Source organism: Scyliorhinus torazame, chromosome 10, assembly GCF_047496885.1.
Source record: "Scyliorhinus torazame isolate Kashiwa2021f chromosome 10, sScyTor2.1, whole genome shotgun sequence".
NCBI lineage: Eukaryota > Metazoa > Chordata > Chondrichthyes > Carcharhiniformes > Scyliorhinidae > Scyliorhinus > Scyliorhinus torazame.
This window is the reverse complement of record NC_092716.1, coordinates 171,297,702-171,321,996: the sequence shown is the minus strand read 5'-3', so window position 1 is coordinate 171,321,996 and position 24,295 is coordinate 171,297,702. Positions and strand designations below refer to the sequence as shown.

The window sequence follows — 24,295 nt, the reverse complement described above, 5'->3', positions numbered from 1 at the left end:
CTGATACATTGGCTGACTGCTCAAAGTGGGCATAGAACTTGTTCAGATCATCGGGTAGGGATGCTTCAGCCCCAGATATTCCACCTGGCCTTGCTTTATAGCCTATGATCTTGTGTAGGCCCTGCCATAGTCGTCGTGGGTTAGTGTCGTTGGCCTGGGACTCTAGTTTGATGCGGTATTGTCTTTTTGCATCTCTGATGGCTTTCCGTATGTCGTATCTGGATTTCTTATATAGGTCACGGTAGTCAGACTTTCACGCCTCCGTCCGGAACTTCACAGGGTGTGAACTGTTTGGTTGAGCCAGGGTTTCCGATTGGGGAATACCCGTATTGTCTTCTTTGGTACACAGTCCTCGACACACTTACTGATGAAGCCTGTGACGGTGGTTGCGTACTCGTCCAGGTTAGTTGCCACGGCCTTGAATATGGACCAATCTCCAAGCAATCACGGAGGATGTCCTCAGATTCCTCGGACCAGCACTGCACAGTTTTCTTGACTGGCTCAGCACGCTTGTGGAGGTTACCCCTCCCTTGCCCCTCCCCTCAGATGCCTGAGCGGGTCACTTTCAAATGGTGGGTAGTGGAACTTAAATCGGCAATCTAATTTGGAGAAACCACACAATGACTGGTAGAGAAAATTAAAATGTTTTAAACTATTGTTGTAATGGAGCTTATCTGACATTGGTGCTGAGCCATATTTTTTGGGTAGACAAAGAGAACTCTATTTTACAAGTTGCATCTGACCTGGGAATTGTTTAACAGAACACTGTACAGCGATTTACTTGTTCGAGTCTAATCTACACTATACCTGAGTTGTGAAACTCCAGCTCCTTAGCACTAGCATTGCTATCTCAATTAGTACAGAAAGCTATCTGTTCTTCTGGGTGAGTCATGCTCTCTCATTGTTCTTATAGGCAGTAAAGGTTTTAAAGCCATTGGAGGACATAGAAGGAAAAATCGACTCAACAGTTACCTTTGATACAGTTTTGGAGCTGAAAGACCCGAACATGAAGATGCAATGGTTCAAGGTGAGGCAGGATTACTGGACTGAACCTTTTTGCATTGCCGCCAACTAGAAAAACTACCTGACATGTGCATGCTTTGGGATTTCTTGACCATTTTCTACAGCTTGGATTACAAGATTTTATTGCCACCTCTAACTCTACCTGTACCTGTTATTTGTGTGGTATTGGGCAATCAGGCCATATTCATAAATGCAAGATGCTCAGACTATTTATGGGAGTTACTGTCATCACTATATGTACCCATGAATATCTAAGTCAAGACAAGAACCTTGTAAAATTTGTACATTGTCTAATTTACAACAATAAGGCAGGGCTTTAGCTACAAAGCTGTTGTTGAAAGTGGGCAATTCCAATAATAACACATCTCTTCAACATTATCTACAGTGTATTATGGTAAGTACATGCAAATATGTGGCATAAGGCTGCTGTTACTCAGTGCTGATATCATTCTATTGCACTACTTATCATCTCTATTTTCTTCTTTGAAGACAAGGCAATGGGTAATAGTTTATGAACTATTGAACTTTGTATTTTGTCAGGTTGATAACTGCAGGAAAAAGTCAAAACTGCAATGGGAAGTGTTCAAATAACAGACTTTCAGTTTTTAAAATTTAAAATCATAGAATCCCTACTGTGCAGAAGGAGGCCATTTGGCCTGCCCAGTCTGCATCAACTCTCTGAAAGAGCACCCTTCCTATGCCCGATTCCCTGTAATTCTGCAACCCTACATAACCTTTGGCTACTTAGGGGCAATTTAGCATGTCCAATCCACATAGCCTGCACATCTTTGGACTGTGGGAGGAAACTGGAGCACCCGGACGAAAGCCACGCAGACACGGGGAGAACGTGCAAACTCCACACAGAGAGCCACCCGAGGTCGCAATTGAACCCGGGTACCTGGTGCTGTGAGGCAGCAGTGCTAACCACTGTGCCACCCATAAAAATAACTTTTATAAGACCATAAGACATAGGAGCGGAAGTAAGGCCATTCGGCCCATCGAGTCCACTCCACCATTCAATCATGGCTGATTTCAACTCCATTTACTCACTCTCTCCATAGCCCTTAATTCCTCGTTTTAATTCCTCCATAGCCCCTAATCCCTTAATTTATGTCTACTTTCTGCTTCCTTAAAGGCAGAACATATTTCTGATTAGGGCAGCACGGTAGCACAAGTGGATAGCACTGTGACTTCACAGCTCCAGGGTCCCCGGTTCGATTCCCCGCTGGGTCACTGCCTGTGCGGAGTCTGCACTTCTCCCCGTGACTGCGTGGGTTTCCTCCGGGTGCTTCGGTTTCCTCCCACAGTCCAAAGACGTGCAGGTTAGATTGATTGGCCATGATAAATTGGCCTTAGTGTCCAAAAAGGTTGGGAGGGGTTATTGGGTTACGGGGATAGGGTGGAAGTGAGGGTTTAAGTGGGTTGGTGCAGACTCGATGGGCCGAATGGCCTCCTTCTGCACTGTATGTTCTATGTGTAGTTAAACCCTTGTAGGTGATGTCTTTGCTGTGTCCTTATTTTATGTTTGTGGTGGTATGTATTAGGGGTAATACGGTACACCACGTGTCGACAGGCTATTGGTGGAGGGATGCCAGGTCCTGATAGGATCTGCCACCTACTGGACTCCACCCAGAAATGCCGGTATAAGAACCCAGTTTTTCCCTCCATTTCCCTCAGCAGCTGCATTCTGTAACCACACTGCTGGGGATAAAGTTCTGCTTAATAAAGCCTTCAATTGACATTACCTCAACCTGCCTCGCGTCATATTGACGGTGCTACAATGTTTAACAGTTATATTCACTCTGGAGGCGGGATTCTCCGACCACCCGCCAGGTTGGAGAATCCCCGGGGGGCGGCGTGAATCCCGCCGCGCCGCTCCGACGACGGCTGCCATATTCTCCGGCGCCGGTTTTCGGGCGGGGGCGGGGATCACGCCACGCCGGTCAGGGGCCGTTGGCAGCGTCCCCCCTGGCAATTCTCCGGGCCCCAATGGGCCAAGCGGCCGTCAGTTTCTGGCCAGTCCCGCCGGCGTGGATTGGACATGGTCCCACATGGCGGGATCTGGCTGGTAGGCCGGCTGGTGCGGTCCTCGGGGGGTCGCGGGGGGATCTGGCCCCGGAGGGGCCCCCCACGGTGGCCTGGCCTGCGATCGGGGCCCACAGATCTGCGGGCGGGCCTGTGCCGCAGGGGCACTCCTTCCTTCCGCGCTGGCCCCTGTAGGGCTCTGCCATGGCTGGTGCGGAGAAGACCATGCATTTTCATGAGTTTGGGCATGCACCAGAATATGCCGGCCGGTCTGTGCAGGCACTAATCCACGCCGGCGGTTCTAAAGGTTAGGTGGATTGGCCGTGCTAAATTGCCCTTCGTGTCCAAAAAGCGTTCTTGGCGCCGGTATCGGGCCAATTCGCCGATTGCGGTGAATCCCTCCCTTGGTTTTTAGTTTTGTCAGGTCATCTCCTGAGGGTGTGCATCTTGGAGTCACTCTTCAATATATTACTGAGTAATCCTTTTTATGTTGAATCTCAGACAGTAAATTCAAATGGACTGCTTCACCATAAGGAGGATAGTTACTCTTGAGGCTATCCTTCTATTCAAGGGTTATGAGATGGTAATCAGAGGTTGATATTCTCCTCCATGGAGGCCAATGTTTCCCGCCACCTAATTCCCCATTGAATTAGCATATATATTGACTGTCAGCACTCTGCATAGGTTGTCACCCTTTTGAGCACACTGTCCTTTCGGTACTGCTCATACATAATCACATTATTAATTAAAGAGATTTGGGTGTTGCATACTGCAGAGGAGTGGCTGTATCATCCCCAGTAACTCTAGTACTCGGGTAGGAACATGTAATAGTGGGAAATGTGTGGCATTAAAGGAATAATAAATGAGAGTGAAAGGGGAGAAATGGATAGCAATTAAGAGAAGAGGAAATTGTAGTGGCACGTTGGCGCAGTGGTTAGCACTGCAGTCTCACAGCACTGAGGACCCGGGTTTGATCCTGGCCCCAGGTCACTGTCCATGTGGAGTTTGCTAATTCTCCCTGTGTTTGCATGGGTTTCACCCCCACAACCCAAAAGATGTGCAGCGTAGGTGAATCAGCCATGCTAAATTGCCCCCTAATTTGAAAAAAGAATTAGCTACTCTAAATTATTTAAAAAAAGAGAAGAGGAAAGTAAGAAATATATGGTCGTGGAAGGAAATGGATGAAGGAGGGGCAATGGAGAGCAATTATGCTCGATAAATGGAAGATAGAAAGAAAAATAAGTGTCAACAAATAGTGGAAAGTCTTGGGAGAGGGGTTAAGCTAGAAACTAGAAATGGTGCTTTGGGGAAGAAGGGGGTTGCATTAATTAATAGATTTCCAGCATTAACTGAGGGTGGTAAAGAATGTCAGTATGAATCGGAGTGTTGAAAGGAGCAAGGGAGTACTGGTCTGAACTAAAGGTTGAGGATTGGGAAGAGAAGAGTGCCAACTTGAACAGGGAAAAATGAATGAATGCCAGATGGATTTGAACGGGCAAGTGGCAAAGTGCCAGTATGAGCAGGGTGAGTTTGAGCAGAAGAGATGGCCTGGAAGCACCTCTTTTTCCTCAAATGGAAGGGAGAAGAGTCCCCATTGGGTGCCTTCACCAAAAAGGCACCAATGACTCTTCCAGGGATTAAAATTAATGCCCAAACACCCCTCCCAATTTCTTAGTGGCCCCTGGGAAACACTGGTCGGATAGCTCGAAGGTCAGAAAATGAGGTGGTGAATGGTTTGTAGTCTCACCACTTTGTCAATTTACACCTGCCAGACTGCAAAGGGTTGCCCTGATGGGGCTAGGGGTGGAAAAATCGAGGTTGAGAAGATGGTAATTGCTCTCAGCACCATTTTGCCAATGTTCCCTCTGCTACCTCTGCACAATTCGGAGCAGCATAGCATGTGCAATATTGGCCACTTTCTCTGTGAAAGTATACAGAACTGTATACAGTAGTGTATACAGTACACTAGGATGGACAGCGAGATAGTTGGATATGATAGAGAACGGTTCATTTTGACCTTCACTGCCTGGGCAGGTATCGCGTGGAACAGGTCACCCTCCCATTGCAAAATGTACCCAATTTCCATTCCATTCAAAGCAATAGGAGCAGTTTGACTATGAAGTCTCCCTTTGGTTAAACAACTTGCTGATGCTAAGTTGGTGAAGACTGGAGAATGCATTGCATTAATATAACTCCAGCATTAGTTGCATTGCAATAATTTAGCTTGAAACTGTTCTGAGACAACAATGTTACTTTCCACCCCATATATTTAATTTTTGTTTTGCTAACAATGTCAGAACACTTTTACTGCTGGAAATTTGTAACAATGAATATAATTCAATTATAAAAGCCTTCTCTAGATATACTATTTTATCGTTTCAGTGAGTGATCCCTTGTTATTTTGGCAAAATGCAGCTAATCATTTTGAACCTTGAGGCTGACAGTAGTTCTCCCTTCTGTAATGCTAGTTCATTAATGGTAGACAATTTCACCATACGAATGTGGCCTGGAAATAGCAGACCAACACATATTTGATTGTAAAGGGCTGTCTCATCTTCTGCAGCTTTATAACACAATTTAAAATAGAACGTATAGAATGAGTTGATGGGGGAACATTTCTGACAGAGTTGTCCTGTCATCCACTGTAGTGTTTGCAATAGAGCTATGGGAACCTCTGACGAATAGGGGTTTCTATGACTCTTTCTCCAAAGTAACAGAAGGTGAACAGGCAAACCAAGTTCATCACCCAACATATGTAATGGTTGTGCAGTGAAGTTACTTAGGTCAGAAAGGCTGTCAGAGAGATCAGCTGAGCAGCACAAAGAGGTTACCTGATAGCAAATCTTGCAAACCAATATTAATAAAACAACTGAAGGCAGATTGCAGAAAGATCAATTTAGGTAAAGACACATCAGGTGTAGTTTGAAGCTTTGCAAAACAGAGGCTGGAATACTCCATTTGGAAGTGTTCCCGCTGGGACTGAATAGTGTGTGATTTGCACTTCCATTGGGGGCGCTATTTGGTAAGTGAGTCAGGACATGTGGCATGTGAGAGAGTACCTTTAAGAAATGGGTGTTTAAGAAATGTACCTTTAAGAAATGGAGCTGCTCGTGTTACTGGAGTGATGTCAGAGTGTGGGTGGAGTTGAGCTCTACTTCTGCTTTTTAGTTCAGTTTGGGAAAAGGTGTGTCTGTGTTCTTCAGTGAGCTGCATCTGGAATTAAAACAAAGGGCTGTACTGTTGATCTCTGCCATCCAAAGACTATATAAGGATTATTTGGTGAACCCAGAATTGTAAAAGGTCTCAGTATTGAATGTAAACCTAATGTGCTCCTGTTTGAAGATTTGTGAAGTCTGTTGGATGTTAAAAGCACAGCTTACAGGGTTACTTCGTGTTGTAGTCTTTGGGGTTGTATTTGAATTAATGGTTGCTTAGATGTTCACTGTTTGTTTTAAAAAGGTTAACTTGCATTCATAGAATAAACATTGTTTTGTTTTAAAGAAATACTTGTCCATTTTCTGCTGTACCACATCTGTAGCGTGGGCCGTGTGCTCCCCATACCACAATCTATTAAATGTTGTGGGTCAGGTGAACTCCATGATACACTTTGGGGTTTTCTAAACCCTGGCCCATAATACATGCAAATGAACCAGTACTCTGCTGGCGTGAATTGAGAGCACTTTCCGCCCAGCGAGCATTGTAATCACTGGGGCCAGAGTTAGCTCTAAGGAACCTGGCAGCTGGAGCTGTTTATTAACCCTCCACTTGCCGCTGTTATGGGTCCGGGTTTACAGAACCCCAAAGTGTTTCATGGAGTTCAACCGACCCACAACTTTTCATAGATTGTGGTGTGGGAAGCACACGGTGTACTCTCCAGGTGTGATACAGCAGAAATGGACATGTGGTTTTTAAAACAAAACAATGTTTATTCTATGAACTCAAGTCAACCCTTTTAAAACAAACATTGAATATCTTAACACCCATTACTTCAAAGATAACCCCAAAAGACTACAACACTAAACAATCCCTCAAACTGTTCCTTTAAACATCCAAAAGACTTCAAACATTCAAAAATAGGAGCACATTAGGTTACATTCAATATATTTATAGTCTTTGGATTGCAGAAATCAACAGACCAGCTCTGTGTTTCTTCATGCAGCTCACAGCAAAATACCCAGACACTCCCAGCTGCTTTCTCAAACTGAAACTCAAAAAGCAGAAGTGAGCTCAGCTCCACCCCACCCTCTGACACCACTTCAGCAATATGATCAGCTCCATTTCTTAAAGGTACATTGCTTAAACATCCATTTCTTAAAGGTACTCTCACATAACACCGCACACTCACTGCCGACGAAGATAGCTCACAGAAAACCTTCCCCCCCCGCCCCCCCCCCCCCGCTCCAGTTCAAGATCCTGAGATGGTCCAAAGCTCCATGCCTGTGAGGAGAGGAGGGACACCCTCTCTCCCACGGTGGGCCGCAGACTCAAGCCCTCCTCGTGCTTAGGAGGTGGTGGCAGAGGCAGTCAGTGTTGTCAGCATCACCAGGAATAGACACCTGGTGATCCCGAGGTGTGGGGCTCACTAGTGAGGCCTCTTCCCTGAGAGAGACGGAGAACCAAGGGGGTTCCAAAGGCCATGATGCAGGTGTGCTTTGGATGGAATAAGATCTGCTAATCCCCTGCTTCCCCTGCAGCGGGGCGGCATTTCTGAGGAGTGCTCTGAGGAATGCCAACACCTAGTCGGTCAGTGATTGAGCTTGGCCATGCCCATCCCATTGGTGAAATAGTTCAGGTATGAGGGTGTCCAGAGGGGCAGCCTGGGTGGGCTTCCAGATGGCCAGAGGCTCATTGAGCATGCAAAGGACACAGGGAGCACTCAGCAGTGTGAGCAGCCAGGAGCCTGTAAGTAGCACCAGAGTGGTGCATTTAAACACATACTGTAGCAATGGTGGTCTGAGCCAGGCCACCCAATCCTGAAGGGGACACCACGAGTCATGGGTTTGGCATCAAGTCTTTCCCTGTCATTGCCCCCACCCAGGCAATCCCAGCCAGCCCCCCCCCCCTCCCCCCTCCCAGCAAACCTGATAATGTTTGAGGCTTTTTCAGAGTTTTTTAAGCCTCCCACTCCCCCTCCACACACAGCCATGTTGCCCAGACCCTGCTTGTAAATACTTGGACTAATTTGCGCCTGCGAGACCTCTGCCTAAGAGGGGCAGAGCATCACGGGGGGGGGGGGGGGGGGGGGGGGGGCTGGGGATGGAGCATGATGTGTCCAAGACGTTAATGATATTAAAATATTAAAATCCATGCATGGTTCCACCGGCATGGGGTGCAAACCCCAATATGGCCGCCCATGAGGGACTGGGGCATGGTGTTGGAACCGGCACCGGACGCAAAATGGCTTTTTTCCATTTCACTCAATTCTCCGCCTGATCGCAACTCCCACTTCACAAGTGGCAAAGCAAAGAATCCAACCCAGAATATCCAGTCCTGTCCTTGAACTTTGTTTACATTGCTGATCTGAACAGGGACAGTAGTTGTGACAGGGAAAAACATTCACATGTAGTTCCTGCTCCTGATTACTTTACAGTAACTCGTTATGGAAACTACACTGTACAGATATCAGCTAAAGACACGATTACAATGAATCACCTACGCTCCACAATCAGACAGCTTGCTACCTTATGTTATTTTAAAGTAATATTTTCTGTTCCATGTGTTTTACATTAACTGTGGGCCAATTAATTTCAGTTTCTTCACGCCATAGCGATGTGCTATCTGTAACAGTCAGCAACTTTGTTTTTGTTGCAGGATGGCGAGCCAATACGAACACAGTTCTCACTGGGGAAGTTTGAAATTAAGCAAATGGGAACTAAGTTCATGCTTTCTGTGAAGAATCTAACCCAGAAAGATGCTGGCGAATACACATTAGTAGTTGGAGATAAAAAGTTCACCGTGGGGCTGAAAGTGAAAGGTACTGAGTGCAGCCAAAGAAGGCATTCATTGTGTATTGGATAACTAACGTTATGCAGTGGCTGAAAGGTAAACACTCAGCGATTGTATATTTATACTCCACCACCGCGAGCATTGCTAGTGTCCACACCTTTGCCAGCTGGTTGTGATGGCCATTGTGATGGTCTGAATCCCTGGCAGATGTTCCTTCTAAGCAACTAAGTTACTGCCAATTCCCAAGATCAGCATATGGAAGATGCAGTAGGGCCCACAATGTGGCAGAAATGGCAGGCACTGAGGTACAACAATTGAAGCCTCCTTTCCCCCAGCAACCTGACCCACTCTTACTTTGCAATTTCTGCATCTTCTGACGATATAATGGTCAGACGTGGCCCAGTAGTGACATTCGCACCTCTGGGTCAGTTGGTTTTGGGTCCAGGTGAGATATTAAACCGAAGCTCCATTAGCATTCAGGAGGATCCCATAGCACTATTTTGAAAAAGAGTGGGAGAGTTGTGTCAGAATTCTAAACCAATATTTATTTCTCAACCCAAGTCACTAAAACAGATGAACTGGTTGTTATCATATTGCTGTTAGAGAGATCTTGTTGAGCACAATCTTTATTATAAAAGTGAGCACACTTTTTTCAAAAACCTGCATTTAAGTAGCTGTAAAGTACAAAAAATACCTTTGTAATGTTCTGAATTTTATAACTGGGCACTGACAGGCTCCTTCTTATCAGCAGGAATCCTACTCAGATCTCACTGTCGATCAGAGAAATGGTTGGGCTTGTAGTGGCTTTGGAGGGGTTGGTGGAAGTCCTGCTTTGCCAGAATATCATCCTAAGAGTAGAATCCAGCCTTTCAATTTCTTCGGAAAAATGTTTGGGAGGCATGCATGTTGAAGCACTGAAAGCATGGGCACAGTAAATATGGCTGCTCTCTGCAATAAACCTCCTATGATTCTGAAACAATGAAATGGTAATAAAACCAGAGGTTATTGAATAATTCAAAGATGTTCCTGAGGATGTATAATGAGTTCTTTGTTTCAAAACTGTTCAAGATCCTGATGTTGTTCCATTCCAGTGTTTGACTGCATGTTTCTTGACCATTATTTTTCTCACAGATGAGCCATTGAGGTTTGGGGTGAAACTGAAGCCTATAAAGGTGGTAGAGAGAGAAACAGGGACCTTTGAGTGCCGCCTCACGAAGAAGGTGCCGTCTGTCTGCTGGAAGTTTCGAGGTATTGAGGTGAAGCGAGATGACAAGCACGATATCATTGTGTCAGAGGATGGGCTAACCCACACCTTGAAAATCAAAGATGTGCGACCATGTGATGTTGGTGAATACATGTTTTCTGCGGACAACCTAACCTCTTCTTCGCACCTGGAGATCGATCGTAAGTTTTAACACTGAGCAATTAAGGTAGGCTGGTGAAGTGACCAAAAGTTTGTTGATGACCTGACAGTGTTCAGCACCATCTGCAACACTTTATACTCTGAAGCAGTCCATGCCCAAATGCAACAAGACTTGTACAATATCCAGGCTTGGGCTGACAAGTGGCAAGTAACATTTGCGCCACACAAGTGCGCGATGCTGTGGAGGATGCAACAGGCCACTACAATATGGATGACCTTCCCAGCGCAAAATTGTAGGGCTCCTCCAGAACGGCCCAGGCACCTGAACCGCATCTTCAGGATGCCGAAGCAATGCATGGGCATTGTTGAAACGGGTCTCTGTGGCTTTCTCTGCCCTCCGGATAGGTGTCATCAACCACAACCACAGTGGGTAGCTCCTGTCACCCAGGAGCCAAACCCCCAGCTGGGGTTGCATCTCGAAGAGGCCAGGAACCATCAAGTGTGCCAGGATGAAGGCGTTGTGCACACTGCCTGGCTATTGGGCGCAGACGTGCATGATGCGCAGCTGATGGTCACACGCCAGCTGCACGTACATCGAGTGGAACCACTTTCGGTTTCTGAAGATCGGCCTTTCATGGCAGGTGCTCGTAGGGCGACATGCATCTCGTTGAGCACTCCCTGGACCCGGGCCACAGAACATAGAACACAGAACGATACAGCGCAGTACAGGCCCTTCGGCCCATGATGTTGCACCGAAACAAAAGCCATCTAACCTACACTATGCCATTATCATCCATATGCCTATCCAATAAACTTTTAAATGCCCTCAATGTTGGCGAGTTCACTACTGTCGCAGGTAGTGCATTCCACGGCCTCACCACTCTTTGCGTAAAGAACCTACCTCTGACCTCTGTCCTATATCTATTACCCCTCAGTTTAAAGCTATGTCCCCTCGTGCCAGCCATTTCCATCCGCGGGAGAAGGCTCTCACTGTCCACCCTATCTAACCCCCCGATCATTTTGTATGCCTCTATTAAGTCTCCTCTTAACCTTCTTCTCTCCAACGAAAACAACCTCAAGTCCATCAGCCTTTTCTCATAAGATTTTCCCTCCATACCAGGCAACATCCTGGTAAATCTCCTCTGCACCCGCTCCAAAGCCTCCACGTCCTTCCTATAATGCGGTGACCAGAACTGTACGCGATACTCCAAATGTGGCCGTACCAGAGTTTTGTACAGCTGTAACATGACCTCCTGACTCCAGAACTCAATCCCTCTACCAATAAAGGCCAACACTCCATAGGCCTTCTTCACAACCCTATCAACCTGGGTGGCAACTTTCAGGGATCTATGTACATGGACACCTAGATCCCTCTGCTCATCCACACTTCCAAGAACTTTACCATTAGCCAAATATTCCGCATTCCTGTTATTCCTTCCAAAGTGAATCACCTCACACTTCTCCAAATTAAACTCCATTTGCCACCTCTCAGCCCAGCTCTGCAGCTTATCTATGTCCCTCTGTAACCTGCTGCATCCTTCCACACTGTCGACAACACCACCGACTTTAGTGTCGTCTGCAAATTTACTCACCCACCCTTCTGCGCCTTCCTCTAGGTCATTGATAAAAATGACAAACAGCAACAGCCCCAGAACAGATCCTTGTGGGACGCCACTTGTAACTGAACTCCATTCTGAACATTTCCCATCAACCACCACCCTCTGTCTTCTTTCAGCTAGCCAATTTCTGATCCACATCTCTAAATCACCCTCAATCCCCAGCCTCCGTATTTTCTGCAATAGCCTACCGTGGGGAACCTTATCAAACGCTTTACTGAAATCCATATACACCACATCAACTGCTCTACCCTCGTCTACCTGTTCAGTCACCTTCTCAAAGAACTCGATAAGGTTTGTGAGGCATGACCTACCCTTCACAAAGCCATGCTGACTATCCCTGATCATATTATTCCTATCTAGATGATTATAAATCTTGTCTCTTATAATCCCCTCCAAGACTTTACCCACTACAGACGTGAGGCTCACCGGTCTATAGTTGCCGGGGTTGTCTCTGCTCCCCTTTTTGAACAAAGGGACCACATTTGCTATCCTCCAGTCCTCTGGCACTATTCCTGTAGCCAATGGTGATGGCGGTGAAACCCACTGCCCAGGCATCCTGCTGGGCTTGGTCCACATTGAAATAGATGTGTTGTGCTGACTGGGCATATAGGGCGGTACGGTAGCACAGTGGTTTGCACTGTTGCTTCACAGCGCCAGGGACCCGGGTTTGATTCCCACCTTGGGTCACTGTCTACTGAGTGTGCAAGTTCTCCCCATGTCTGTGTGGGTTTCCTCCCACAAGTTCTGAAAGACATGCTTGTTAGGTGAATTGGACATTCTGAATTCTCCCTCAGTGTACCCGAACAGGCGCCAGAGTGTGACGACTGGGGGATTTTCACAGTAACTTCATTGCAGTGTTAATGTAAGCCTACTTGTGACACTAATAAAGATTATTATTATTAATAGGGCATCTGTGACAGCGCAGGTGCACATGTGCACGTGTTCTGTGAGATCCCGGACAGGTCCTCACTCGGTGCCTGGAAAGACCCCATGGCACAGAAGTTCAGAGCGACCGTCACCTTGACGGCCACCGGGAGCGGGTGTCCTCCTCCATTTCCCCACAGTGCCAAATGCGCCATGATCCGGCAGATATGTCGCACTGACCCCCTGCTCAGCCAGAGTCATCAATGGCATGCCCGGTCCGACAGATACTCGAATGACAGGAGGTGCTGGTACACGCGAGGCCTCATGCAGCGCATTTGCACCTCCTCCTCAGCCTGTTGGGCTTCCGGCCCTACATCCTCACCGGCTACGTACTGTTCCTCTGGGGCAGGCTCCGCAGCTGCAGATTCCTCTTCTCTGAGCAGCCCCAGCTTGTACAGCTGCAGCACATCCCCCATTGCTGGTTAAATTCCAATATCCATTGTCTGCAGGGGTTGAAAAGCTGACATGTTAGCATGGTGGTCATCCCTGTGCCCAACCAGGTCCACCAAGCCCCGGTTGGCACTGTGGACGCTGCCCCCCCCCCCCCCCCGATCCCCGCACCCCTGGCCCTGTCTGCGCCCAGCACCCTGGGGACCTCAGGCCCTGTCGCCCATCCCTGCTGCCAAGGGGACCGTCAGCTGGCAAGGCCCTTGCAGGCGGTATGCTCCATGGCCCCCATCCATCTCCCCCCTTTAGGGGCTAGTGTGGGCGTTGCCCTTGTGCGGGCTGCCATGCCAGGAGGTGGGTGGCAGCTCATTGCGGGGGGGGGGGGGGGGGGGGGGGGTGATGGTACGGTGGAAGGTGAGGTGCGGGGGTGGGGGCTACGATACAGGCGTGGTGGGGTGGAAGGTGGGGGCTGGGATGCAGGCATGGTGGGGTGGAAATGGGGGCTGGGGTGCCCCAGTCCAATGCAGGGTCACCCCTGCCCCACAGCCCATCCCCCCCGTCAAACCCCTCAGCGGCCCGAGCAGGAGGCCCCCCCCCCCGTCCCCCGTCCCCCTCCCTCGGCCGGTCAGGACCAGCAGGCCACGGTCGCGCCTCTCCGTGTCCTACCTCCTCTTTCTCTCTCATCAGCCACAATGCCTGTTTCTCGATTAATAAAAGCACAAGTGAACCTCTCCATTGGGAATTTCCCCCAGTGGAGGCGGAGAATCGCAGAGGCCCCGGAGAATACCGGGTCAGGCCCGCTAATGATATGTCAATGGCTTTTACTGTATGTCGTAGTGGAACGCATTGACACCACTGTCGAAGCACCGGAGAATTGCGATTTGCTGTAAATCTGGCACCTGCCACAATTTCAGCAGCAAAACCGATTCTCTGCCCAGTCGCCTTTCCCTATTTAGGCGCGGCTGACAGAATCTTGTCCACTGTTCCCAATGGCAGAAAGGTTGTTAATCAGAGGCCACTAATATAATGTGAATGGCAAAAGAACCAATGGCCACATGAAGAAAAACATTTATGTGCAGCGAGTGGTTGGAACTTTCGAGTGTGGTGGAGGCAGGTACAATCGGGGCTTTCAAAAAGAACTAAATAGTACCTGAAGCAAAAAATTAATTACAGGGCTACGGGGAAAGATCAATAGAGTGATACTAATAGAATTACTCTTGCAGACTGATGCACTATCAATTACGACGAGACGAGAGTAGAATGTAATCGAGGCTTTATTACACAGAGATGTGTGGCCTCCTACAGCAGCTTACAAAATGGCTGCTGTTCGGAGAGCACACACATTTATACTCCGCCTCCTGGGTGGAGCCAGCAGGCAGGGATCTACCCCCGTACCTGTAGTACAGGGGCCTTACCGAAATACCAATATATACAATATAATACAACAGTGGTGACTACCACATTCACCCCCTATTAAAAATGAGTCCAGCGGAGGGAGTGGAAAACTATATACATACAGAGTGGTTTTAAAATTACAGAGAAGGTTACAAATTTAGACTATCGGGCGCCTTGATTTGTCGTTGAGAGCGCCACAGTGCTGGTGGCGACTCAGGCGTTGGCTTGGTCTTCGGTGACTCCGGGAGCGTGTGGAAATCCTCTTCATCCTCGGGTGGGAGCAAGGGGAGGACGGATTGTTCTGGAGCGCGGGCTGCGGTGAGGTGCGCCGGGGGAGGGGAGGGGGCGCCGGGGTGGGGGGGGGGGGGCGGGGGGAGGATGTGGCGACACAACTGGTGCCAGATCCCTGAGGGAGACTGTGTCTTGGCGGCCATCGGGGTACGCTACGTAGGCGTACTGTGGGTTCGCATGGAGTAGCTGTACCCTCTCAACCAACGGGTCCGCCTTGTGGAGCTGCACGTGCTTGCGGAGGAGTACGGGTCCTGGAGCTGCCAGCCATATTGGGAGCGAAACCCCGGACGTGGACTTCCTGGGCAAGGCAAGGAGACGTTCATGGGGGGTTTTGTTGCCTGCGGTGCACAGGAGCGACCAAATGGAGTGAAGTGCGTCGGGGAGGACCTCTTGCCAGCGGGAGGCCGGGAGATTTCTGGACCATAGGGCCAGCTGGACGGCCTTCCAGACCGCCCCATTCTCCCTCTCCACCTGCCCGTTTCCCCTGGGGTTGTAGATGGTCGTCCTGCTCGAGGCAATGCCCCTGTTGTGCAGGTACTGGCGCAGCTCCTCGCTCATAAATGAGGATCCCCGGTCACCGTGGACGTAGACGGGGAAACCGAACAGAGCGAAGATGGTGTTGAGGGCTTTGATGACGGTGGCAGATGTCATATCGGGACTTGGGACGGCAAAGGGGAATCGGGAATATTCATCGACCACACTGAGAAAGTACATGTTGCGGTCGGTGGAGGGGAGGGGCCCTTTGAAGTCCACGCTGAGGCGTTCAAAGAGGCGGGAGGCCTTCACCTGGCGTGCACGGTCTGGCCGGTAGAAGTGCGGTTTACACTTCGCGCAGACCTGGCCGTCTCTGACAGCCTCGATGGAGTACATAGAACATAGTAGGGCACATTGCGGGCCTTAATGAAGTGGTAAAAGCGGGTGACCCCCGGGTGACAGAGATCGTCGTACAGGGTCCGGAGTCGGTCCGCTTTTGCGCTGGCACATGTACCTCGGGACAGGGCATCGGGGGGCTCGTTGAGCTTATCGGGGCGATACAAAATCTCCTAATTGTAGGTGGAGAGCTTGATCCTCCACCTCAAGAATTGATCGTTTTTGATCTTAGCCCGCTGTGTGTTAAACATGAAGGCAACCGACCATTGGTCAGTGAGGAGAGTGAATCTCCTACCGGCCAGGTAATGCCTCCAATGTCGCACAGCTTCAACGATTGCTTGGGCCTCCTTTTCGACGGAGGAGTGCCGAATTTCGGAGGCATGTAGGGTGCGGGAAAAGAATGCCACGGGCCTGCCTGCCTGGTTGAGGGTGGCGGTCAGAGCGATGTCTGATGCATCGCTCTCGACTTGGAAGGGATGCGTCTCGTCAACCGCGTGCATCGCGGCCTTGGCAATGTCGCCGTTGATATGGTTGAAGGTCTGGTGAGCCTCGGCCTTCAGTGGTAATGCGGTGGATTGAATGAGTGGGTGGGCCTTGTCCGCATAGTTTGGTCCACTGGGCGTAATACGAAAAGAACCCCAGGCATCTTTTGTGGGCCTTGGGGCAGTGGGGGAGGGGGAGTTCCATGAGGGGGCGCATGTGATTGGGGTCGGGCCCTAGAACTCCGTTCTGAACCACATAGCAGAGGATGGCTAATCGGTTCGTGTTGAACACACACTTCTCCTTGTTGTAAGTTAGGTTGAGGAGCGTGGCGGTGTGGAGAAATTTGGAAAGGTTCGCGTCGTGGTCCTGCTGGTCGTGGCCGCAGATGGTGGCGTAGTCCAGGTACGGGAAAGTGGCCCACAGCCCATACCGGTCAACCATTCGGTCCATCTCCCGTTGGAAGACCGAGACCCCTTTGGTGACGCCGAAGGGAACCCTAAGGAAATGGTAAAGGCGGCCGTCTGCTTCAAACGCAGTGTATGGGCGGTCTGCCTTACGGATGGGGAGCTGGTGGTAGGCAGATTTCGGGTCCACTGTCGAGAAGACCCGGTACTGTGCAATCTGATTGACCATATCAGATATGTGTGGGAGGGGGTACGCGTCGAGCTGTGTGTACCAATTGATCTGACTGTAGTCAACGACCATCCTGTTTTTCTCCCCAGTTTTCACCACTACCACTTGGGCTCTCCAGGGGCTGTTGCTGGCCTTAGTGATACCTTCCCGCAGCAGCTGCTGGGCCTCAGACCAGATGAAGGTCCTGTCCTGGGCGCTGTACCGTCTGCTCTTGGTGGTGACGGGTTTGCAATCCGGGGCGAGGTTTGCAAACAGGGAAGGCGGGTTGACCTTAAGGGTCACGAGGCCGCAAACAGTAAGGGGTGGTAGGGGCCCACCGAATTTCAGGGTTAGGCTCTGGGGGTTGCACTGGAAGTCCAGGCCGAGTAGCAAGGCAGCGCAGAGATTGGGGAGGATGTAGAGCCGGAAGCCGCTGAACTCTATGCCCTGGACGGTGAGGGTGGCTGCTGTAGGAGGCCACACATCTCTGTGTAATAAATTGATGCACTATCAATTACGACGAGATGAGAGTAGAATGTAATCGAGGCTTTATTAAACAGAGATGTGTGTCCTCCTACAGCAGCTTACGAAATGGCCGCTGTTCGGAGAGCACACGCATTTATACTCTGCCCCTTGGGCGGAGCCAGCAGGCAGGGATCTACCCCTGTACCTGTAGTATAGGGGCCTTACCGTAATACCCATATATACAATATAATACAACAGTGGTGACTACGACACAGACACGCTGGACTAAATCCTTTCCTTGTTTTAAACATTCTATGATTTGATAGTGAACAGTCTGCAGCTGTACATGCACTATTCAGGAGTATCCACTGCCTGGACTGAGATGCCATTATCTAAGTTGTGTATAATGTACATTCTGGATCACTGTAATGCCATTTTTGTTGTCGAATAGTCTGGACGAGATTTAATTATTTATTTAATCTTTAATGTTGAAATGTTAATATGGTTACAATTTCTGTCACGATAAAAGGTCTCTGAGTATTGATTTTCTTTTGAATCAGTGGTGAGATTTTGACCACCTTATTATCTTACAGCTGAGTCCACAAAAGGTCAGCCATGATCTCATTGAATGGCAGAGCAGGCTCAAAGGGCCAGATGGCCTACTCCTGCTCCTAGTTCTTATGTTCTTATTAACTGTATGAACTGTATGACATATAGTATCTCTCCACGGTCTCTTACTTTACACTTAATAACTGCTGGTTTTAAATAACCTGGGGGGGCGGTGCAGAGGTTTTGTGTCTGAAACATTGTTCAGCTCTTGGTGTTCTTCGATCTTCACAGGGCATCCCATTCAGTTCCCAAGTGCCTTGAAGAATGCTCATGTAAAGGAGAAAGGCAAAGCTCGACTGGAGTGTGAACTGAGCTCCAAGGATGTCCGAATCAAGTGGTTAAAGAATGGCAAAGAAATCACCAGATCCCCAAAGTACAATATGGTGCGTGAAGGAAGACGGGTTGAGCTGATTATTGATGATGCTGAACTTGATGACAGCGGGGAATACACAGTTGTTGCCATGCAAGACAATGACGATCGAGAGTACACCTGTTCCTGTGCATTAAATGTTCAAGGTAAGAAGAGCCCATTTAGGAACAGGAAGAAGCTGTCAGACCCAAGATGTCTGTCCCTTTTTGATGAACTAAGCCCACTCACTCACCTTTTCAACATTTGCCCCGATCCCTTTCTCTCTCGATGTCCATTTCTATGTTTTCCGAGCTCACTCATGTTCCACTGCAGTGTGCTTCACACCTCAGTTGCTCTTTGTGTGCAAAACTTCCACTTCTTTTCCTCTTCCTCATTTTCTCACTTTAAATTACACCCTTGACATTTGAACTTTTCAAAACAATGAACAACATGTCTGGATTAATTTGTCAATGCCCTTCATCGCCTGAACAGTAATTAAGCCAATTTCAAGTCTGACCTTGTCCTAAGGTATTCAGCTGGACTTCTCCATTTTCTTCATATAGGATTGTAAATAATGAACATGATGTCAAACCATTGTACACATTTATGAGTTTTCAAAACAGAAAAATTCCCAAAACCAAGCCATACCAACTGGACTGGATTGTTTACTAAGGCACCTACCTCCATGGGTGCATGTTCGGTGATGAAGTTGACTGTAAGGCAATGGCACATTTCAGGACATTAGTGAGAAAAATTGTCAGTTGAAGAGTGTCGAGTGGTGATAGTGGGTTTTTTTAAGCAATAAAAATTTTTTGAAGAAGGGTGGGACAATGCTAAAAGATAAAGACAGATTGAAAGTGTTAGCAAGCCATGGGTCTGGTGGAAACTGAGTGGTTTGGAGTTGAATTTGGAGAGGATTGAGTCAGTAGACAGTAGTCATGAGAGCATAGACAATGTTAACAGCTGAGTTGAAGGTGGAAGAAAAATGGCAGAAAATGGAATGCTCCTGTCTCAGCTTGGTTTGGTAGCGAATGAAGATGAAGATCTGTGTGTTGAGGGGAGGAAGAGAAGGTTCAATTAGCAAGCCAGTGGCAGACATGAGGATTCTCTTGATTTTGAATACAAAAAATATCCATGTGTTTCTCATATTCAGGATGTGGCGCAAAGATGGGGCTGTGGAGGAAGGAGGACTGAGTAAGTAGTTGTGATGGAGGAGAGAAGGTAGCTTTCCATGTACATCTTGGAGTAATGGGAAGAAAACAGAAAGTGGATAACAACAGAAAATGCTGAAACTATTTAGCATGTCAGGCAGAACCCGGGAGAGAGAAACAAATGAATTTTTCAGGTCGAAAACTGGAAAAAGCTAGAAATGTCACATGTTTTCAACAAACAGGGAAGATAGACCATAGAACATACAGTACAGAAGGAGGCCATTCGGCCCATCGAGTCTGCACCGACCCACTTAAGCCCTCACTTCCACCCTATCCCCGTAACCCAATAACCTCTCCAAACCTTTTTTGGTCACTAAGGGCAATTTAGCATGGCCAATTCATCTAACCTGCACATCTTTGAACTGTGGGAGGAAACCGGAGCACCCGGAGAAAACCCACGCAGACACGGGGAGAACATGCAAACTCCAGACTCCAGACAAAGAGTGACCCAGCGGGGAATTGAACCTGGGACCCTGGCGCTGTGAAGCCACAGTGCTAGCCACTTGTGCTACCGTGCTGCCCAATTCATCCACATAAACACTTGAGGAATTATCGAACGCAGAATCCCTCCTGAGAGACCTGCGATTGGGACTTTCAGGCCGAGTTGCAGAGGCTGTATTCAACATCTAGAAAAAAAAAGTTAATCCCAATTAAACAGGAGATAGTACGAAGAAAGGCAAATAAGCAAGAGTCATTGTAAAACAAAACAGATTTTCTGGTCATTATCATTTTGTAGGAGTTTGCTGAGCGTAAATCAGTCGTCATGTTTCCTATGTTACAGGAGAGGTGACATTTCAAAAAATACTTCATTGGATGTAAAGCACTTTGAGACACCTGATGGTCATGAAGAAGCATTACATAAATGAACGTCTTTGGTGATCTGCCGAAGGGCAGGATTTTTGTTCATTTCTTCACACCTCACGGTTCTGCGCTTTCCTCATCAGTTGCTGCAAGCAGCCTCCCATTTTTAACTTCAATGAGCAATATGATGAGGTAAAAGAATATACAAGGTGTTTTCCCATTGCCATCCTCATCTCTACTTCAAGAAAACACACGTATTCTTACCACAGGATCCCATGGCAGCAAACAGCCATTGTCCCTCTCAGTTGTAGCTCTCCTGCCATCACCACCAAACGTTTGCTGGTTTTGCCATTGGCCATAGCTTGTCACCCTCAGCGTGGAACCATTATCTGGGCCTGGGGCAGCTCACAAATGGACACGGATGCCCTAACCTGAGGTCTCAAATGACCCTCCTACCCATATGAAAGCAATAATAATAACAAATGGAGACCCCTAAACTAGAAGGCTCTACACATGAGCGACATCAAATGCGAGCATGAGCATTTAGGAGGATTTCTTTTAGATTCGAGGGATTTGGGTGTCCTGAGTAGGCTAGCATTTATTTCCCATCCATAATTGCCCTTGAGAAGGTGATGGCCTTCTTGAACTGCTGCAGTCCCTGTGGTGTAGGTACACTTACAGCCCTGTCAGGGAGGGAGTTCCAGAATTTTGACCCGGTGACAGTGAAGGAACGGCAATATATTTCCGAGTCAGGATGTTGAGTGGCTTGGAGGGGAACTTCCAGGTGGTGGTGTTCCCATTGTCCTTTGAGAAGGTAATAGTCATCGGTTTGGAAGGTGCTGTCTCAGGAGCCTTAGTGAGGTCCAGCTGTGCATCCTGTAGATGGTACACACTGCTGCTACTCTGCTTCGGTGGTGGAGGGTTTGACCTTTTATGGAAGGAGGAGCAACCAAGCAGGCTGCTTTGACCTGGATGTTGTCAAACTTCTTGAGCGTTGTTAGAGCTGCATTCATCCAGGCAAGTGGAGAATATTCCATTACACTCCTGATTTGTGCTTTGTAGATGCTAGACAAACTTTTGGGAGTCAGAAACTGAGTTACTTGCTGCAGGATTCCTAGTCTAAGACCTGCTGTTGTAGTCACTGTATTTATATGGCTTGTCCTGTTCAGTTTCTGGTCAGTGGTAACCCCTAGGATATTGGTTGTGGGGGATTCTGCAGTGGTAATGCCATTGAATGTCATAGGGCGATATTGATGTACGGTCAATTACCACGAGACGAGAATGGTGAAACAATTGAGGCTTTATTGCATAAGATGTGCCTCCCGCAGCTGGAACCAGAATGGAATCAGCGCAGGAGAGCACACACTTTTATACGCCGCCTGCTGGGTGGAGCCAGCAGGCAGGGATTTACCATTGTGCCTGTACGGGCAGTGCCGTAATACATACAATATACCACTAGTGGTGTCTACCACAGATGGTTAGATTCTCTCTTGTTGGAGATGGTCATTGTCTTACACTTGTGTGGCACAAGTGTAACAAGCCACTTGTCTGCCCAACGTTGGATATTGTCTTAGGTTTTGTGAACTTGGACATGAACTGCTTCAGTAATTGAGGAGTCGCAAAGGGTGCAGAGCATTGTGCAATCTTTGGCGAACATCCCCACTTCTAACCTTATGATGGAAGGAAGGTTGTTGATGAAGCAACTGAAAATCATTAGGCTTAGAGGACTACCCTGAGGAATTCCTGCAGTGATGTCTTGGAGCTGAGATGGCTGACCTCCAACAACCACAACCATCTTCCCTTGTGCTTTGTATGAGAACAATCAGCGGAACATTTTCGCACTGATTCTTTGACTCCATAAAAGCAAATTACTGCTGATGTTGGAATCTGAAACCAAAAGAGAAAATGCTGGAAAATCTCAGCAGGTCTGGCAGCATCTGTAGGGAGAGAAAAGAGCTAACATTTTGAATCCACATGACCCTTTGTCAAAGCTAAAAGGCATAGAAAGTCGGCGATATTTTTACTGTGGGGTGAGGGAATGAAAGATGAGTCATAGCCACAGAAACCAAGGGAAAAGAGTGCTAGTGGCAGTGCCAAGAGAGAACAAAAGATGTGAAAGGCCAAACAGCAGAGAAACTAAAATCAGAGGATAAGCTGTGACAGATGTAGGGGGGAAGGCGGAAGCAAAGGGGAGAAAAGGTAAGGAGAGGGGAATAAGATAGGGGAGGGAATATATGTATAAAGAAAGACAAGAAAGAAATAAAAGGTAAAAGACAGTTACAATGAAATAGAATGAAACAAAGGGGTTGAGGTGGGGTCCAGCTAATCATCTGAAGTTGTTGAATTCGGTGTTGAGACCGGAAGGCTGTAGCGTGCCGAACCGGAAGACGAGATACTGTTCCTCCAGTTTGTGCCGAGCTTCACTGGAACATTGCAGCAGGCCAAGGACAAACATGTGGGCATGGGAGCAGGGTCTTGTGTTAAAATGTTAAGCAACAGGAAGGTCAGGGTCCTGAATGCACACAGACCAAAGCAATCACCCAGTCTGCATTTGGTCTCTACGATAGAGAGGAGACCACATTGGGAGCAGTGAATGCAATAGACCAAATTGAAAGAGGTGCAAGTGAAACGCTGCTTAACCTGGAATGATTGCTTTGGGCCTGGGATGTTAAACATGGAAGAGATAAAGGGGTAGGTGTTACATCTTCTGCGATTGCATGGGATGGTGCCATGGGTGATGGGAGAGGTGTTGGGTATGGTGGAGGAGTGGACTAGATTATCTCAGAGGGAATGGTCTCTGCAGAATGCTGACATAGGGAGTGAAGGGAAGATGTGTTTGGTGGTGGCAACGCGCTGCAGTTGGCGAAAATGGCGGAGAATTTGTGCTTTGCATACGGAGGCTGGTGGGGTGAAATGTGAGAACGAGGAGGAATCTATCCTTGTTCTGGGAGGGAGGAGAGGGGGCGAGGGTAGTGGCGTTGGAAGATGGACCGCCTGTAAAGATGTTGAGGGCCCTGTAAACAACTGTAGGTGGGAAACCATGGTTGAGGAAGGAGGAACGCGTTTTCAAAGCACCACTTTGGAAAGTGGCATCATCAGAACAAATACGACGAGGTGAAGGCGCTGAGAGAAAGGGATGGGGTCCTTACATGGTGTAGGGTGCAAAGAGGGTAGATTGGTGGGGCGGTATTTGGCCAGTTTTGATTTATCCTACTTTTTGTGTTCAGGATATACTGAGGCAATTCTCCACATAGCCGGGTAGTTGCCAGTGCTGTAAGTGTAATGGAACATATTGGTTAGGGGCGCGGCAAGATCTGCAGCACAAGTATTGAGTACTGTTACAGGAATATTGTCCGGGCCCATAGTCTTTGTAGTACCGGTGCCTTCAGCAGTTTCTTGATATAATGTGGAGTGAATCTAATTGGCTGAAAACTGGTGTCTCTGATACTGGAGACCTCCGGAGGAGGCCAAGATTGACCCTACACTTGGCAATTCTGGGTGAAGATTGTAGCAAATGCTACCACCTTATCTTTTGCACTGATATGTTGGTCTCCCTGATCAGTGATGATGGGGCTATTTGCGGAGTCTCCTCCTTCAGTGAGCTGTTTAATTGTCTGCTACCATTTATGGCTTGATGTGGCAGGACTGCAGAGTGTAGATCCTATCCTTTGGTTGTGGAATCGCATGGCTTTGTCTGTCGGCAGCTGCTTATACTGTTTGGCAAGCCAATAGCTTCACCAGGTTGGCACCTCACTTTTGATCTGCCGTGTGTTGCTCCTGGCATTCCCTCCTGCACTCTTCATTGTACCAGGGTTGATCCACTAACTTGGTGGTAATGGTAGAGTGGGAGATAGCCCAGGCCATGAGGTTACAGATTGTGGATGAATTCAATTTTGATGTTGCTGATGGCGCACAGTGCTTA

The 24,295-nt window shown here is 48.1% G+C and overlaps 1 protein-coding gene across 1 annotated transcript in view; it reads left to right on the top strand.

The window, feature by feature from the left end:
* The window catches only part of LOC140431035 (immunoglobulin superfamily member 22-like), a 181,863-nt gene that overhangs the window by 59,076 nt on the left and 98,492 nt on the right, over positions 1-24,295 (top strand). Inside the window, exons 8-11 of the mRNA XM_072518935.1 lie at positions 914-1,027; positions 8,860-9,022; positions 10,126-10,398; positions 18,244-18,528. Coding sequence (XP_072375036.1) covers positions 914-1,027; positions 8,860-9,022; positions 10,126-10,398; positions 18,244-18,528 — 835 coding nt within the window. The remainder of the gene's footprint in view (positions 1-913; positions 1,028-8,859; positions 9,023-10,125; positions 10,399-18,243; positions 18,529-24,295) is intronic.